The 19,931-nt window shown below is 37.7% G+C and overlaps 1 protein-coding gene across 3 annotated transcripts in view; it reads right to left on the bottom strand.

Moving 5' to 3' along the window:
* The window catches only part of LOC136832767 (uncharacterized), a 69,931-nt gene that overhangs the window by 7,356 nt on the left and 42,644 nt on the right, over nt 1-19,931 (bottom strand). For 2 of the 3 annotated variants that reach the window (XM_067094300.1, XM_067094301.1), the window contains exon 2: nt 1,747-1,853. In XM_067094300.1, coding sequence (XP_066950401.1) covers nt 1,747-1,764 — 18 coding nt within the window. In that variant the 5' untranslated portion in view covers nt 1,765-1,853. Of the gene's footprint in view, nt 1-1,547; nt 1,854-19,931 lie in introns of all 3 variants that reach the window. The other variant, XM_067094299.1, reaches the window with a different exon arrangement.

Raw genomic sequence — 19,931 nt, 5'->3', positions numbered from 1 at the left:
AAACACAAGTACATAGTACCTGTCACAAGCTTTAGAGGAATTCAGATCTTGAAGGACTGCAGCAACAAAAGCATATTACTGGTAATGAAGCGGATCCTTTTCAGCAAGGAAAAGGAGAAATGTATACAAGCAATAATAAGCAAAAAAAAAAATTAATAACAATAAATAAAAAAAAAGTAATAAATACAAAGTTTTCTATTGATAACGAACACATTCAGTAGGCTCTGGAAAATGGGAATGTTTAGAAAATGGTTTGGATAATATATTGGGTTACCTCTTAGAATTTCACAAACGAAGATAAAAAACAGTGGAAATATTACTTCCATTAATCTTTATGTAATGCTTTTTATATAATTAACATTTAATTTCAATGCCTTTAGTAGAAAAGCATGCAACTATAATCACAGTAATGGCATAACTGCCGAAGTTGTACGAGTATGTGGGTATATGTTCAGCATGTTTTCAGCAAAGTTAAACTGTACAGCATTTGGAAACTGTCTCTATACGAGAAACGTGGTAAATGATAAACTCCTATCTAAAAATTCAAAGGTCACGTAATGAGGCTAAACTACGCTACTGTTGCATTGCTACGAGAGCTTATTAATCCAAGTTTGAAGCAAATTCATCATTTTCGCGGCAAAAAACACGTGGAATTAATGAGTGATTTCATTCTTATCAGTACGAAGCAATATGAGCAACAATATTTCTTTTCAAGAAGAAAATTTAACTGAAACTTAATTATTCAAGATCTATCTGTTGTGCATTGCTATGTACACATCACAGAAAAAACCTTTCATGCATATCTCATCTTCATATCTTTGAAGATGATGACAAGTCTTTTGACAGAAAAAACGAACAGCTACACATTTTACGGGAGATGAAAAATCGCTATCAAGACTTATGATTAATTTTGTCGGCATCACGGTACGAAGCCTGGCCTAGTCAGTGAGGTCAGTTAAGAGGTGGTAGCGCACTGACCTTATTAGAAACGGTCAAAATGACATTTTGAACTGGTGTTTCCCAAATGCAAAAGCTTGAGAATAGTCTTAAGTGTAAGTGATCTGCTTTATAAAAGAAAGGATAAGTGTTACACAGCAAAGTTAAAAAAAACCTATGGCAAGTAAATTTATCTGGAATGCGGACCTCAGTATTTGGGATTCTGTTCAGATTAACGTAATTGCTTGACAAAATGCTATAATGTCTACCGATTGCGTTCAAGACTTCAGTTTCCAAATGTGCTGTAATTTCCTTAACAGTGCTTCCCTAAAAATAGAAAAATTTCCAGTGAATTTATGTGTGATACATGATTATCAAGGTAGGGCCTGTGAAATTTTAATGACACACTAAGTAATCTAACTGGACAGTTTCGTACACATCGTAACATAGCGTCAGACATTTTGAAAAAGCTACAACAGAAAAGGTAGGAATTCGGTCGCACTCGTCGTCAGGCTTTTTCTACTCGCAACGAAAAATGAATCAGACCACGACACAGAACCTAAGACGAAAACAACAGCAAGTTGCAAGAAAACGTCAGCTCCCTCCATTACCTTTTCCTCGAGGGCCTTCCGCTGAGCTTCGGCCGCCCTTCTGGCCCGCATGCTGTTAGTTACCCGGAACTTAAGCATCTTGGTAGCTGTGCTTGACTTCGCAACTGATAGGGATAGAGTGTTAGTTGAAGATCTTTCCTGCTATTTCTACTTGAATTTTTTTTTTCTTAGAACAGTGAACTCAATTTCTTTTTCTTACTGTCTCGCCATCACTCATTGGAACTCCTTTTCAGTGGTTAGTATCCCTGCCTTCAGTAGGGGGGGATTTCTCAGGTCGTGCTATGGAAGCTCCTTCAGTACAGTGACCTGGAAAGAAAAAGAATATTAATTAATTTGTTTTGCGTCAGAGAGAGAGAGAGAGAGAGAGAGAGAGAGAGAGAGAGAGAGAGAGAGAGAGAGAGAGAGAGAGAGAGAGAGAGAGCGGTAATGGATTAAAGAAATTTTTAGACAACATTGAAGCAAATCTATTTTATATGTACTAAAAGTCCTACTTATTCATATGAAGAAATTAGTAACAATTTCAGTGTATGATCCCTAAAAACGCCATCAACCGTAGACTGCAAAATCAGTTGAGTAGTTGCGTTTATACACATAACAGCAGCTAAGAACAAGTAGGACGTCCTGAGGAACTCGTCCTAATACAGGTTGTTTCTCGGAACAGAAGTCGCAAGTTCCCTCAACCAACTTCGCAAGGGTCCGCAGTCGACGAAAACTTTGCAAGACAGTATGATTATCTATTTTAGTTAATTTTGGGGGTATCATAGTCTTTACCACGACATGGCCCCTTTTAGAAAATTTTAGCAAAAAAAATGATGTCAGTCACTCGCTTGGATTTTCGCATCTCATTGTGACCCACTGATAATTCTCTCAGCATTGTTTTCCGGCATGCTGTTGCTATGCCCCATGCCTATTCCTAGAGGATTTATCCCACATGAACTCATGTCCAAAAGACGATCCAGGTACTGGCCAAGTGAATATGTAACCTGTCACTCCGAAAAATTCCAGCGATCGAGCCTTTGACCAGACACAAGTAAAGAATGTTTCTTCACTGAAAGGTTGTTCCAGAAAGCGATATGCTATAGATTTCAAAATAATTCACATGCAATTACACCTATTTTGTACCCGGAGTTGAGGTGACGATTGCAGGGAAGTCCTTGTAGGATGGGTGTTCTTGATGAGACTCGATTTACATGCAGTTTACATTCATTCATCAGCTAACAACAAAGGGATTGGAGATGATTACGTGGCGTCAAAGAACTCATGATACTGTCTCTTGAATAGAGGTATTTTGTCATTTTTTTTACTTTGTTGATAACACATATATAAATCATAGTTTTAATTAGTATGTTTTACCAAATTCAAGACTGTAACTGGAGAGAGAGAGAGAGAGAGAGAGAGAGAGAGAGAGAGAGAGAGAGAGAGAGAGAGAGAGAGAGAGAGAGAGAGAGGGCGGGGGGAAGGATATTCTAAAACTGAAAGTTCTCAATGGTATACTAATGCAAGGTTGGCATAAGACGTTGTCCGCCTTTGATATAAACAAATACACAAGTAAATAAATTATTTATATAAATAACTGCCTAATTAAAAAAAAATATACTGAATTCGAATGTAAATAAAATAGTGAGAACTGCTCTTTGCCTTTTCTACTTGCACGCCCTACTCAAACGAAATGTCAGCAAAAGTAATGACTATTTTCGCATATCCATGACTGCGAAATCTCAAACTAAATAAAAGCACGAAATGCTTTCGGATGACATCTGAGAGCAAAAGCAATAACAATTGTCGATGAGACCTAGAAATTAACGAGGGCAGACTAATTGCTTCGGGAGAGATCAAACCGAAAGCAGTGAACACCTATTTGCCTTGACTGAATAATTTTAAATGTGGTCAAGAACAGGAAAATGAAGCTGTCAGCGCAATCCGACAAAGTTTTCTTGACACATCAAAAAATAAAAGAATGAATAATAATTTAGCAGGCTTGTGGGATTTTGGCATGCCAGACTTCATATTTTAGTAATTATAGATAAAACTGATTTCGAAGAAAGTGAATATTAATACTAATTGCAAGACGAAACTGATGAACGACGATCATTCTGTAGAGCATTCGAAGGTTGGTCAACTGTTTGCAATTAGGGAATAGCATCAAGATTTCACACAAGGGACAAGCTGGGCAAACTGCGGCCGTTTTGGGAAAACCTGAGGTTAAAAGGTAATAGATATAGATAGAATATAGGATTTGGGCCAAGGCCAAGCGCTGGGACCTATGAGGTCATTCAGCGTTGAGACGGAAATTCACAGTAAAAAGGAAGATGGAAGAAAGAGAATATGAACGAAGGTACAGTACAAGGAATGAAAAGGGCTGAAGCTATGGGCCGAAGGGACGCTGTAAAGAGCCTTGAGTAATGCCTACAGTGCACCGCATGAGGTGCACTGACGGCACTACCCCCCCACCCCCACCTCCTACGGAGCCGAGGTTAAAAGGATACATAAACATATCGCGACAGAAGGAATGACCTCATCGTCCGCCATTTTCTTTCTGGATATTTCACACTTTTCCTACAACTGCTAACTATAAGAAGCTTAACGGGTGAACTTACCTGTAATGTTTCGTTGTGGCAAAAAAAGTTAAGCATACCTTAGCTTAAACAGACCACTGAGCTGATTAACAGTTCTTCTAGGGCTGGCCCGACGTATTAGACTTATTTTACGTGGCTAAGAACCAATTGGTTACCAAGCAACGGGACCTACAGCTTATTGTGGAATCCGAACCACATTATACCGAGAAATGAATTTCTATCACCAGAAATAAATTCCTCTAATTCTTCATTGGCCGGCCGGAGAAAACATTCTGCAATGTAATTATAAAGTGATTTCCTACAATTCACTCTGGAAACTTTTCTTATAATGCTAAGCATTAAGGAGATCCTATGGACTAGGCGGCCCACACATCTCTCTCTCTCTCTCTCTCTCTCTCTCTTTCACTCTCTCTCTCTCTCTCTCTCTCTCTCTCACTTACAATACCTTTGCCGTTGTTTGTCCTTTGACTTATCCTTAATCACAAACCCAAACCCTAAATGAAGAAATTCCTAGAATTGTTCCCATTTTCTTTATTTGTTTCTTGGCCTCTTCCTTTACTCTATTATACTTTTTCTGAAATTAAGAAATACACAATTGTACACACACGATATATATATATATATATATATATATATATATATATATATATATATATATATATTATATATATATATATAGCCTATATATATATATATATATATATAATATATATATATACATACATGTATACGAACACACATATTATATAGTAAATATAACATACATACATACATACATATATATATATATATATATATATATATATATATATATATATATATATACTGAACAGCCTAATTTAATACATAGAACAGTTCTCTTAAAAATACCCTTTTTTTCTTCTTATCTTGAAACTACGGAGGGGAATGTACCACAAGCAAATCAACATGCAAAGGAGGATACTTTCCAGTTTTGGGAGTTCCCTGGTTGTGTGCCAATCGGCTCTTGCAGCCTTTAGGAACGCTACTTAATGCCCTTGAACTTTGAAAAAAATCGGCTTTAGATCGCATCAAGTACTCTTTCTCTCTCTCTCCCTCCCTCTCGTTTATGATAAAGATGCTGCTTGCACCACAAGGTGACTTATTCTTCATACAGTGGAATATAAAGAAATGTTATGCCTTGCCTCATTCAGATTTCAAGCATTACTCATTTCAGAATATATCTGCCATTTAAAGTTCTACTAAAGAACGAAAATTAAGTCAATAAATAAAAAATGGAGCTGATCAAATAAGTCTCTGAATTCACCCTTAAAATCGAAATTACTAGACTCTTCCCAGGGTTCCACCCTACTCCAAAAAATGAAAAAATTCTCCAGATTTCTTTACGAAATCTTCGAAGCAGCAAATCCTGAATATTATATCTAAATTTTATTACTACATAAAACCCTAAGAATCCTATAGATTCCGAAGTCTAAGCGGAGATGAAAGAATCTTAAAGATATCAGGCCACGCCACACGTGTGTGCAGTATTCCTCATGATTCTTATACAACACTTTCCAAAGATAAAAATGAATTCCCCCTGGGATGAGGTGGCTCCAATAAAAAAAGAGGAAATCCAGTAATCAATTCTACATTCATCTTCTCGCTCCTGGGTCAAGGACGAAAGACGGGAACACAGCTTTACAAGACTTGAAATTCACTTCATGCCAAAACACACTGCGTTGACTACTCACAACTCGGATTGTGATCGTCACTCTTTATTAATCTTCTTCTTTTAACGTGCCTTTTCCCGTTTTTGTATGGGGTAAGAACGATGCCTTCTTTTGAAGGACTTTGATTTGGCTTTGGGGTAGACCGTAGTCTCCATCGGCTGCCCTGCCTGACATCGCTTAGACACCGGTAGCGCATGTACATGTTTCGTACAAATCACCAGCTCCCTTTCTCCCAGCAGCGAGGAAAGTTGAGCGGTTAGGTCGACAGTTCGAGACGTGTGAGGTGTCTGTTATGTTTTTAGGAGATGTTGGAGTGGCTTTGTTTATACCTTATTCATTTCCGTCTGGCAAGTAATTTCCACACTTTGGAAAGGAGGAGTATAAATAAACCTTTCTTGTTGTGACCCGGATAGATTTGCGCACTTATTCGGACCTGGTTTAGCCAGCCCCAGCAACCCAGACATCAGATTTCCATAGATCCATGCCATTTAATTTGCCAGTATAACTCTACGCATAAACTCTAGACGTCATTTCATTTATTCTTTGTTATTTATTTCCTTCCTTTCACTTAATTTTAAAAGCGTTTCTCTCCCTTTTGGAAGTTCTCCTGGTAAGAGCAAGAATGAGCCAGCGAGAATAATACTGTGTAACTTGGCATATCCCTTGATGCGAAGCCTCTTATGTGATTCCCCTCGTGTTAATCCAGAAAGGGTGGGAAGGATTGCATTTGGTAGGAGAGGCATTCACTTCATTTCAATATCACACACACCCGGCTTCTAAAAATATAAATTTCTTTTTATATCATACGCGTGAACGGAATGCAATGAATACCATGTAAAGATAATGGATAAATTCTTGTTGCATCTATTAAACCATGCGTATATCCTGCCTTTTGAAAATGGTAGTTTTGAAAGTTAAATTAACTGGGATTTTACATTATCATATTAAGCTAAATTTATTTTCTCTGCTGCCTACCATCCATAATGGTCTGTGATTTCGTAAGTTAGCAAAGAGTGCAAGAAATATATATATATATATATATATATATATATATATATATATATATATATATATATATATATATATATATATGTATATGTGTATGTAGGTGTGTGCATGTATGTTCAAGAGCGCATTGCCTGATAGTGCAAAGAACAGAAGTGAGACCAAACCACATGAGCATTATAAATAATACCAAGTCTTCCCTCCCACAACCAGCATCGTTTTCTGCCCTTCTCCATCTCTCTAAAAAAAATCCCTTTGATAAATCTGTTTCTTCAAATATAAATAGCAAAGTAAGTGCCAAGATAATTAACCTTTCATTTTAAAAGGAATTTTTAAGTATGAAAACACATTTCAGGAGCCCGAATTATCAACAGATCGTTATTATTATTATTTCTGGGCGTTCAAACGAATATCTGTAGTCTTTTATCTGAATCAGACTGTTTCAAACAAAAAGATAAACAATAAAAAATATATTATAATATTTTCATCAGCCTCAGTAATGACTTTCTGTACCCATCAGAAATAAGGTTAGATTCCACCAGCAACAGACAGATTGAGAAGCCATTACGGAGATCCTATGGATTAAGCGGCCCACACATCGCTCTCTCTCTCTCTCTCTCTCACCTACACCACCTTTGTCGTTGTTTGTCCTCTGATTTATCCTTAATCACAAACCCAAACCATAACTGAACCAGTCCCTAGAATCGCTGCCATTTTCATTATTTGGTTCTTGGCCTCTTCCTTTACTCTACTATACTTTTTCTGAAACAGGATTACAAAATCGCGCGCGCGCGCACACACACACACATATATACATGCATATACCTACATACATATTTAGATATACTGTGCATGTGTGTTTATGTACGATGAAGGTTAAGAGAAATGGTAACCATATTACCTCAAGATGAAATTGATAACATGGATAAGGAAAGATACAGCAACAGTATCGGGTCAGAAATACTAGTTGAAAAATACATTAGATGGAGGTTTATTTATTTGTTTATTTAAAACTGCAGTAAGTCGAAACTAATTTTCATTCCTATAACCAATGTCAAATAAATGAAAACATGATTCCTATATACAAAGACGTCTCTTAACAGAAGCATGTAACTGCACTCGAACTTTCCAAGCAAACTCTATTGGTTTTCGTTAACTGTAAACAAATATAAACACGAGTTGCCATTGAGATTTAAATGTTTATCATGTATATAAAAGCTGGATCTACATTTAATATAAAAAATAACAGAATCTTGGAGAGAATTCGTCTCTTTTTAATTTTTTTAACATGCAACGCACTTTCAGAGAACTGGTTCTGATAAGAACAACTTTCTGAAGTGCAGAGAACTCCCCAGTGTTCTGTTCTTGCACGTGGAAAGGTTCTAAAAGGCAAAAAGGATTTCTCTACAACACCTTTTGATATCAAAAACTCCCCTTTTCATGGCCCATCACAACCAAGTGTAATGGCACCAAACGAAGAGAATCTCTGAAATGTGTAGATGCTCAAATTTACTGTATAGTGTAATGTATTTTACGACTCCTAACATGATTCAGTTCCTCGTAATGCGCATTCAGGTCTCCCGGAAAAAATACTATAAGCATACTACGATTCATGAACATACACACACACACACATACATATATGTGTGTATGAATGTTCCATTTGTTTTACATCTCTTTTATACCCACTCATACCCTTGAATTACACCGGTCATCAGTAATTAGCAGTAAAGAAAAGAGAGCAGAAAGTGTTTGGGAGGTAACAGACAAATGAGACAAGGGAATTTAAGTTTGTTATCATTAAAATTTATATTTTCCTCTTCTTCCTGACAAAAATTTTCAAGTCATTTCCTTGTACCTGAAACACACACACACACACTACTATGAAAATTAGACGTTCTTCGTTCTGACTTTTTAAAAGAAACGCGTTCCAAATGGACCAGTAAATAAAAATGACATATTTCCGAGCGTGATATAAACTAGACACACTTCCTCAGAAATTACTGCGGTGGATTGCGGAGATTGATATCGACCTAAGTTGACAAGAAAAAACTCATTTCGCCTTAAAATGAGGGCTGGGAGAGAGAGAGAGAGAGAGAGAGAGAGAGAGAGAGAGAGAGAGAGAGAGACTGGGATCGATTTAAAATGACAGGGAGAAGGAAGAAAAAAGGAAATCTTCAAAAGCTTTCAGCAACAAAATATTACTTCAACAAAGCCAGAAAACCGTTGACCCAGTTCAGTGCAGTGTAAATTTTTAATCGTTCTCCACACTTCACAGAACCCAGAACAACAAAATCGCCGGACAAACAAACACGTAAGAATCGCACTTAGCAAACTCCAGGTGAGCTTTAAAAAGGGAGGGGATACTGGGAAATGAAGCGTGGACTGCTGACAGAAATAAAATAGCCCCGTAATAAGACGGTCCCCATCCTCGTCTGACAGCTGGTGCGCATCTCTTGAAGCGCTGCTGATGTTAACTAGTCAATAACTCGCCCGTAAAAAACTACTCCCACACGAACAATACGTGTTTGGGACCGTTCATGTTTTGTAAAGGTCGAAAGTTACGTAGTACGTCACTGCATCAGAACATTAGGCCAGCTTTCCCGCCTCCATAGTTCCCACCCCTACAGGTCAAACACACACACACACACACACACACACACACATATATATATATATATATATATATATATATATATATATATATATATATATATATATATATATATATAACATACCTCCCCAACAGACGGTAGTTCCAGGGCAAAAAAAAAAAGACAATAATAATTGACTCATTCATGCTTCAGTTGGTGAATCCAGGCTGATTCCCTTATACCAAAAACTTCTATAGCGCTGGTTACTTCGCTACCTGCTGCACAAATGCTCTTCAGTAGCGTGACGAACACCCTTTCCTCTTAAGTAACTATTTCAGGCCCTTCTGGGCTTTCCTCTCCACACCTCTTGATCATAAATAAACAGACTGTCTCAAAACGCTGATATCTCATTTCACCTTCACTAACCATATCACCACTTCTAATCTCTACATTTATCATCCTTTCGTTCCCCGTACTCCATATTCACTACACGAACAGTTAATCTCAACAGCTTCTTACGATTTCCTTTTATTTGTACTCAACATCCCGCAATTCATTTCTACACATGTGAGTATTGGTTCAATCCATTCATACGATCCACTCTGCGATCTGGCCTTCTTTGGCGCTCACAGATCTTTTGCATACTCTTAATACGTTCATTGCTTCACCTGTTGTATTATGCTTTTTCTCTCACCCATTACAGTTCCTCTCTCTCTCTCTATGTATATATATATATATATATACATATATATATACACATGTATACACACACACACACACATATATATATATATATATATATATATATATATATATATATATATATATATATATATATATATATAGCTAATAAAGGTAGCCCATAAAAACACCATAAGGGTAGATTTTACAGCGTTATATTTCGAAGATAACCGTCTCTCAACGGACTGGTAATGCCTGTCCGTTGAGGGAGACAGTTGTCTTCGAAATATAACGCTGCAAAATCGACCCTCTTGGTGATTTGACAACGTTATATTTCGAAGATAACTGTCTCTCATCGGACTGGTAATGCCTGTCCGTTGAGGGAGACAGTTGTCTTCGAAATATAATGCTGCAAAATCGACCCTCTTGGTGTTTTTACGGGTTACCGTTATTGGATGGAATTATGTTTTAACAAAATATTTTAGTCATATATGTATATAAATATATACACACATATATATTAATTATATATATATATATATATATATATATATATATATATATGTATATGTATATATATATATATATATATATATATATATATATATATATATATATATATATATATATATTTTCTAGACCTGTTGACGTTGTTTGGGGTTCCCTCATCTATCTCCATTATTTTCATTGGGGGTAATTTTGTCTTTGCGGTATCATTAGTATTTTTATTGATAAGACAACTCTCTTCTTCTTATTATTTGCACTAACAGCGTCTGAGAAAGCAGCAGCGGCAACAGCAATAGTATAGTGGTAATAATAGCGGAATAATAGTAATCATCACCATCTTTTGAAAAGTGCATAGAATATTTAAAACTCAGCTCCATTCCTGTAACTAAGAAGACGTAAAAAGACAAGCTCAGGCCAATAAGAAGAGTGTGTTAATGGACTTCATTTCTTGAAAAAATTCCGATTAAATAATAGGAAATCACCCTTCAAAAGGCTTTGAGCGAAACTGTCGCGTCAGTACAGAAAAGGTCTGTCGCGTCAGTACAGAAAAGGTCTGTCTCGTCAGTACAGAAAAGGTCTGTCGCGTCAGTACAGACAAGGTCTATCGCGTCAGTACAGAAAAGGTCTGTCGCGTCAGTACAGAAAAGGTCTGTCGCGTCAGTACAGAAAAGGAGATCCAAGTTGAAAGGAAGGATTGAAACGCCATTGGCACTGTCAAGTTGTAGTTTCTACCCGAAAGTGAATTGAAATATTGAAATTCGTGTATGAAGCCAAGAGCTGGGGAATTTCACCCATTCAGCCATTAAGACTGTGAAAAGAGGGCGATGGAGTGGTTGGACAGCATGATGGAAGAAAGGCTGAGGGAATGGAGGTAAGGCAAAAGGCTAGAAAAAAGTGGGTGCAGCAAACTACCTTTAGTAATTATTACAGTGTACCACGTGAGGTGCACTGACAGCACCAGCCCCAAAGGGGCCCCGAGAATGATGAAGTAAATGTTAACTTACCGATAAAGAGCATCTGATAAACCTGGAGTTATGTAACCACTTCGAATGCAACAAATAAATACAGGAAATGTGAGAGAAAAAATGCATGATTGGCGCGCATTAAGCAAGGGTTTGGATGTTCTGGAAAAGACATCAATTTTATTTTATATTTATGACAAAGGAAATGTCATGTACTAAGAATCAGATTCTTAGTTTTAAGAATGACTCACCACCTACTATTAGAACTTTTACTGACAATAGTATACCTTCATTCCAGCAAAAACTGCCATCAAGCCAGTAAGCCTATTCCTTAAGACTATAATGTTCTCAGCAACAAAAATGAGAAAGGAACTACTACACAGAAATGAATAAGAAAATAATGTTCCGGGAAAACATTTTGAAGGGAAATTTGAAGGATCATTTCAGGAAGAGTAGAGAGATTATTTATTTACATGTTTATAATAAGTCATCTTGTACCGCTCAGTGATTTCAACAACATTAGACAATTAAGTTGAGAGAGAGAGAGAGAGAGAGAGAGAGAGAGAGAGAGAGAGAGAGAGAGAGAGAGAGAGAGAGAGAGAGGTGGGGTAAACGGGGGTATTTCATAAAATAAATGAAAGCCTTTGATGTAGGAACTTAATTGACGTAATATTCAGCAAAAGCTGAACAGTCAAAAGCACGTTAAGCCTAACCATTGTCAATGAAAGTGATCTTACGCGTTGACATTCTAACATTTAAACTTGTATTACAAATGTTTTAAAGGAAATAGCCTAGCATTAACCATCGTTATAGATAACGACATTCATAACCATCAAATTCTTATTTCACGAAGGGAAGAAATTAAATGTCAGGTTCTGAAGCCATCGTACAAAATACTCCTTCACTGACAGACTTAAAAGTTTCAGTGGTTTGAATCAGTCTCCTCCACTGAGAATGATCATGAAGGAAACAAGTAAAAATTGCGCCGAAGAAATCGAGTTTTCTGTACAGCGTATAATGCTGTATGAAGCTCTCGGCCACGGCCCATGAAACTCTCAGCCGCGGATTATGAAACTTTCAGCCGCGGCCCGGTGGTGGCATGTGTCGTTGGCACCTATAGCGGTGCCAGACGCACGATCATGGCTAAATTTAACCTTAAATAAAATTAAAACTACTGAGGCTAGAGAGCTGCAATTTGGTATGTTTGATGATTGGAGGGTGGATGATCAACATACCAATTTTCAGCCCTCTAGCCCCAATAGTTTTTAAGATCTGAGGGCGGACAGAAAAAGTGCGGACGGACAGACAAATAGCCATCTCAACAGTATTCCTTCACAGAAAACTAAAAGCATGATGTTCTTGCCAGCCGGCATATTAATATGCTTTCCAATGACGCGATAAAAGCTAGTGAGCAAACAGAATTCAAATTACAGAATCACGAACAAAGGACTGATGAATGGCGTTATCTAATGACGTCGAGTAAGTGATTACTAAAGCTTCCTAGAGAGAGCTAATATGAAGAAAAATCGTCAGCAAGCCTTTACTCAGAATCTGGTTTTAGCTTTTAGACTCTGAATACAGCTCAGCAGCTGATTTCGAAAAGGAATAATTGACTTAACCGATCTTGAAGAATAATGGAATTCTGGCGAAAATGTGATTTTTGTATAAGCTCACATTACTTTCCCAACTCTTTGTTGGTGAAAAAGAAGTGAGCGGGAAATGTTCCTCCATACCCGAGGGGCGATGCCTTCGAAAGCTACATCTTCTTTAACTTTGTATAAGAGAGAGAGAGAGAGAGAGAGAGAGAGAGAGAGAGAGAGAGTCTACACCCTGTCAGTTACAAGCAAACCCTAATACCTGATGTGTGGACACATACAGAGATGTTGGAGTGCGAGGCGGTTACTCGGGCTTTTTGAACATCCACGAAACTTGCATCGATTTTAACGTCCTTTATTTCCACCAGCTTCCAATTAAGTAGCGTCCATTCCTGATTTTCTTTGGAGCACACCTTTTTATTCACTCTCTGCGTAAAGATATGTAAAACACGTACACAAACAAATACAACATTCTAAAACACACACATTCATACTTATATATATATATATATATATATATATATATATATATATATATATATATATAGGTATATATAAGTGTGAGTGTATACATACATACATATATATATATATATATATATATATACATGTATGTAGTTACCTGTTTTTTCTATCATACAGTTCCTAACTATTACCAGTGAGCCCTCCTGTTGCTTACTGGTCTCTAACAAAGGCCATCCATCTAGAGTCCAAAGTTGAAGGCAAGGAGACAAAGCATTCACCGCCTCGACCCAGCCATCATCCAGTTGCCAGTGATCTCTGGTGTTCCCTCTGAGCAAGGACACAATCTTCGACTGTAGCCTTTGCCTAAAGAGGTGTCAGGCTGCAAGGCAGCAGGTCCTGGTACCCTGAGCTCGGGTGGTCAAATCCAGGTACTACTACTAGCTGGGCCAGCTGAGCTTGGTGCTCACTAAGAAGCAGAAACGCAGCGCTCTGAAGGCATTTATATAACAAACATTGTGGAAAATAAAACGCTGGCGGGGATGATGATAATGATGGTGATTATGTATATGTGTGTGTATTATATTGTACATGTCTATATCTTTTATTGTTAAAGGAACGAGACGAGCACGATTCCCCATCTCCATCTTGGTAACTATGTTAACGAACCGCGAAATACTATTCAGCAAACAGAAGAGTTCCATGATCTAGAAGTGAGTGTCATATATTATTTGTGAAACCAACTGACTACAGAGTTCCCAGTTTCCAAACACAATCTGTGGACTGTGAGGTCTGATTGTACAACTAAGCTGTGGTAGCAATGGTGACTTACAGTGAAGAAGCTCGAGTGAGTGATACTCAAAGTATTATCTATAGAGCAAGCAGAGGGATAACATTAGAGAGAACTGGAAGCAAACCCAAGCTGGAAGAAAAGACTGGATACCTACTTATGCAGAAAACCCTCGATTCAATGCAGTATAAAAGGAGATTATCCATAAATGCGCTCCATGTAAGAAGGGTTAAGTCTAAAGGAGGTGCTCAGAAAAGTGCATGTGAATCCGAAAAACACTGACATACTATCGACTAATTTCGCCAGGCCCACGATGCGCTTTCCAAAACTCGCTTTTGTTTGATTCTAAGCACAAAAAATGGCAAATAAGAAAGACATAATGTTCGAATTCTTACTGATGGGGAAGTAGAACGATTATTAGTAAGAAACAAGCTTTGTCTGCCCCATTCAGAGACAAATAAGTTAAGTAACACACTCACCTCATAAGCGTCAGCGAAACTTCCAGCGAGTTTCCACAGATATCTAAGGCGAAAAGAGAGAATGTGTTGCGAGTAAAACCATCATATATCCGCAAATGAATGAGCAGGACAGGAGGGAATCTGAAGGAGGTCGTTGATGAATAGAAAGGAAAAGGCTTTGAAGAGAACAGGGTAGGGGCCAGAGGTGGCGCCGTCAGTTGTAACAGAACTCGACCCGTCAGATATGAAAGGAGAGAAGAGAAATCTTGGGAACGGAATTTGGTTTAATAAAGGCTTTTGTCGCCTAGATTTCAAGACGATGGCATGACATTCCAAAACGTTCTTGATAGATGATGACCATTTATGGATACAAAAAAAAAGGTTAGACGACCTGTACTAACGTATATGTATATATATATGTACTTAGCACGCAAGTATGTATAAAAACAGAGGCAGAATTAAAAGATCTGGGATCTACGTGCACTGATTATGAAGATAGGTATGAACTTTAAATCAAATAAATTTACACGCTTTGTGTAAATTTTATGACATGATTTTATGACGTGATTAAACGACTACAAATCAATCAAACTCACATGAAAGTTTAATTTTTTTTTTAATATGCCAATCAGTATTCCGTGTTGTCTTTGTTGTTTTTCAGGGCAGTCCTATAACTGAAAATCAAACATTGGAACGAATGGCGATTTTTCTAGCGGGCATATTTTTGTTGCAAGCTTTACAAAAAATATTAAACTATCTAAATATAGTGGTCAATTTCAGGTATCATCAGAGTTGCTAACGTAAAGAGCCTTCGGAACCAAATATTATCCTAAATCGAATTACGCCACAAAGAAGTTTAGTAAAATGTATGCCAAAAATAAATCCTCGATATTTAGCTTATTTTGCATTTAATTTCAATGCGGTAAAAAAAGGGTGGGGGTGACGTAAATAGCAAATGCCCTTAGGCATGTTGATGCCTAAGTACATTTTATGAGGACTTACTGCCTGAACACTAAAATGGCGTTAGAGAATCAATAGCATACGATAACAAACAAATTAAATAAAAAATACTACTCGCAAGTAAAATGCTCGCATTGCATAGAACTACGCACATAAATTCTATTAATGTATATCAATACATTTATTCATAAGGCCACAAAAAAAGGAAAAAACTAGACCTTTCGGCGGAAGCCAAGTTTTCAACAAATCCAATATCTTCAGTGTCTCGAAGACGAAATAACGCAATGTAGCCATAATATAAAATCTATGACTGACCAGCTACCAAGAGACCATGCGTCATTCCTTAGGACCAGATATAAGACAATCAAGTTGGCTTTCCCACCATGGGAAGCTTACCTGCCCACCCTCCGCGTTTTCTAGTCGCCACCAACCAGATTCGAGCGGGCTAAGATTTCCCTGAAGATTCTTCAGGCGGAGTTTCTTCCCTATATAGTCTTTCACTCCTATCCCATCGATGACAAACAGACACCTAATGTTGAATACAAGATTTAATCGTGTGAGATAGTTCAGTTGTCAGTGTTAGTACAGTTCAAAATGAAGTATTTAATTGGTCTACCGAGAAGTGAAGAAGTCGCAAGTAACTCCGCCAATTCTCTTCAGTTTTGCATCAAGATACAGAGTAGCTTTTCATACATACATACATACATACATACATACACATACACACACACACACACACACACTACATTTAAGAGTCCACCAACATCTATCAAACAATATTGAACGGCTGACAATGCTGATGAATATTTTGATTTCTGTTCTCAAATATGTGACCTAGCTAGATCAAACTCCATGTAAATTCTTTTCATACATCTCCGGTGCATGATACTGTCACCCAATTAACGTTTTGACTTCCGTTCTTTACATGATTAGCAAGCGAACTGCCTTATTTATAACCCAGTATCGTTACTTTCCATGTGTAAACACCATATACTGTAAATTTATACTAGTTATTTTCTAACCCGTCAAGACTGAAGTATCAATCAGAATACTTGGTTTTCCAGTATTCTAAGCCTTTTCCTAACTGAGGGACTCTGAGGAGGTGACTCCAGAAAGAAATAGCCTTTCAATTCTCAGCGTGTCTTTTTGGGGTCAGGTTGCTGTCCCATACACTTTTCCACCCTGACTAGAACGCACCACAGCTGACTTACTAGGAAATGCATAATTCACTGCGTATCTCAATATCAGCTCAATGGATTTTTCAGGAAACTGGGCTAAGTTACCCCTGGGGAACTCTTGGAACTGGAGCTGGTAAGACCTGCTATAACCACTGTACCACTGGAACTTTTATACACAAGAAAGAATATATATATATATATATATATATATATATATATATATATATATATATATATATATATATATATATATATATGCATAGTGTGTGTGCGCGAGGCGGACAGGTGTATACATACAGACAGACAGACAGACAGAGAGCGGCTGCATTGAACAGAGCAAATAAAAGTACGGCGAACACACCACAGCTCTGAGGGACATCATTAACAATAGCCTCTATCGATGTCAGAGCAAGCGAATCGAATACACTATTCCCTTTAAGACATGATATATGCTCCTACTGCTTAACTGGAACTGCTCTCTCTCTTCTCTCTCTCTCTCTCTCTCTATGTCTCTCTTTGTAGCGGTGCGAAAGGAGTACGCGCATGTGCAAAATATACACAAAAATCATAATTTAGGTCAGACAGGTTATCTGTATTTGTAAAGAGAAGTAATTTATTACATAATCATCTCGGAATAAGTCCTACGCATATAAATATAGCAAGACTTAAGTTATGCCTTATATGGGAAATCAGACGCACACATCATGCGATGTGAATTTTGTAACGTCGGAACCTCAGTTAATGGAGAAAACGTCCCTCCCATTGTTAAAGATTTCACTCCACTTAACCCTTGGCTTGACCATCCTTGCTTTTCGGCCAGCTGGTGGAGGGTTGGAGCGAACGCTTATGTCATCACTGCCTTCTCTTTCTTTTGCTGCTCATTCCTCCTTGTAATCTGCCGGAATCGCAGTAATTCGAAGGGAAAATTTCTCCTGTAGAGGACATGTAATCATCTGATCTCTAGTGTATCACTAAAAGAAAAAGAAGAGTAAAAAATATATAAAAAAAATCTGACCATTTGCTGTAAAAGTCTTCGCTTTCCTAAGAAACTCCAACTTTTCCCTTTCTTCCGTCTCGATGGATCTGAAGGTTGTTCTCCTAATGAAAAGCCTACAGTCTTCGGCTTTCATTTGCCGGATAATATTCGTATTTTTCCCAAGAGATTCCAATGCTCCTGTCCTCCTAATCAGTCCCTTTCTAATCCTGTAGCATTCCCCTGCAGCCCCTGCTCCAAAGTGACCGTTGCTAATTAGGAATTGGAAACGCGATCTATTTTCTGTTCAAGCTCTGTCTTACCTCGGAGATCCTGAATGTTTTACAAGGTCTACGGTAAACACTTATGAATGTTTCTTCGACCCTCTTCACATTGCGCTAATCTCTACAGAATTCGTGACAAATTTCCCTCTCCTGTTCCGACCTTTGCTCGAATTAAACTCATCATGGAAAATAGCTAAAGTGAATTTCAAAGCAAGGAACGCTAGGAAATTTCACAATGCAAATTCTACTCTTCACTTTCATTTCATTTTCCTTTCATAGGGTTTCACTCTACTGTTCTGGAATCTTCAACGTATCATTTTTATGCTGAAATGACAGGTATCCGCTGATAATTTTCTTCTAACTTAATACCTTTTTGATAGTTTACTAATATCACCAAAATAACCAATAAAATATTATCAAGATATGCAAACAGTACCGTACGCCAAATATTCTTTCTATTCTGCAATCAGTTATATAAACTTAAACCTTTACATTTAACGATTTCCGTTAAAGACACATCACCTTTGGGCAGTTTCCCTTTTTAAAGGGCTCTCTGTTTTAAATGGCGACTGTATAATGAGGCTTTCAGTAACCTTATCTCAATACGAAGAATTTTTTTTTAAACTACGCAGTCACATGTATGCTACACCTGGGTTATTTCATTGATTACTTCTCTCGATTTGTAAGGTGTTTTCATAGCTAATAATGCGTTAAACAACCCACATTTTGAAATAATGAAATATTGAGTGCTTGGGATTGTATGTGTAATTAACATTCTGTTTACTGTAAATCAGAAAAAGCAACAGAAATAATCTTATTCCTAAAGGTGACTTCACGAAAAGAAGAAAAGACAAACATGTATGTTTCCGTAGCCTGGAAAGGTTTTGAAGGAATAGGTAGGAGGAATAATAAACAATTCATCTTTATAAGGGTAAAGATGGTAGAGAAGGCTGCAAGATTTACAGGGGAATAATATTTCTTTGTCTATCAGAGAAGGTGGTCACTGAATAAGGACTACCTCTCAATGCGAGGCTCTCAGACAGCACTGGGTCAAGGCCGCAAAATACACGCGCTGAGGTCCCCCCGACACCTGTCTCGATTGCTGCGTGACCGCAACCTGGTGAGACAGAGGCGATTTGATAGTGTCTCGAAATGGAGCCGACACAAACTTCGGGTAGTGTTCAGGGTGAGGTATAAAATAAACAAGTAAAAAATGCCCCGAAGTTTCTTCGGCGCAATCGAGTTTTCTGTACAGTGGATAGCCTAATCAAGGCCACCGAAAATAAATCTATCTTTCAGTTGTCTCGATATAATGGTGTACAAGCCGCGGCCCATGAAACTTTAACCACGGTCCGGTGGTGGCCTGTCTTATATCGTTGCCAGACGCACGGTTGTGGCTAACCTTAACCTGAAATAAAATAAAAACTACTGAGGCTACAGGGCAGCATTTTGGTATATTTGATGATTGGAGGGTGGATGATCAACATACCAATTTGCAGCCCTCTAGCCTCAGTAGTTTTTAAGATCTGGGGGCGGAGAAGAAAAGTGCGGACGGACAGACAAAGCCATCTCTACAGTTTTCTTTTACAGAAAACTTCTCAGTGGTCTGGTTAAACTACTTTACTACTAATAATAATAATTACAGAAAACTAAAAGTCAATTTTGTTT

This window comes from Macrobrachium rosenbergii, chromosome 50 (genome assembly GCF_040412425.1).
Source record: "Macrobrachium rosenbergii isolate ZJJX-2024 chromosome 50, ASM4041242v1, whole genome shotgun sequence".
In the NCBI taxonomy this organism is placed as follows: domain Eukaryota; kingdom Metazoa; phylum Arthropoda; class Malacostraca; order Decapoda; family Palaemonidae; genus Macrobrachium; species Macrobrachium rosenbergii.
The sequence above is the reverse complement of the archived record's forward strand: the minus strand, read 5'-3'. Positions and strand labels throughout refer to the sequence as shown.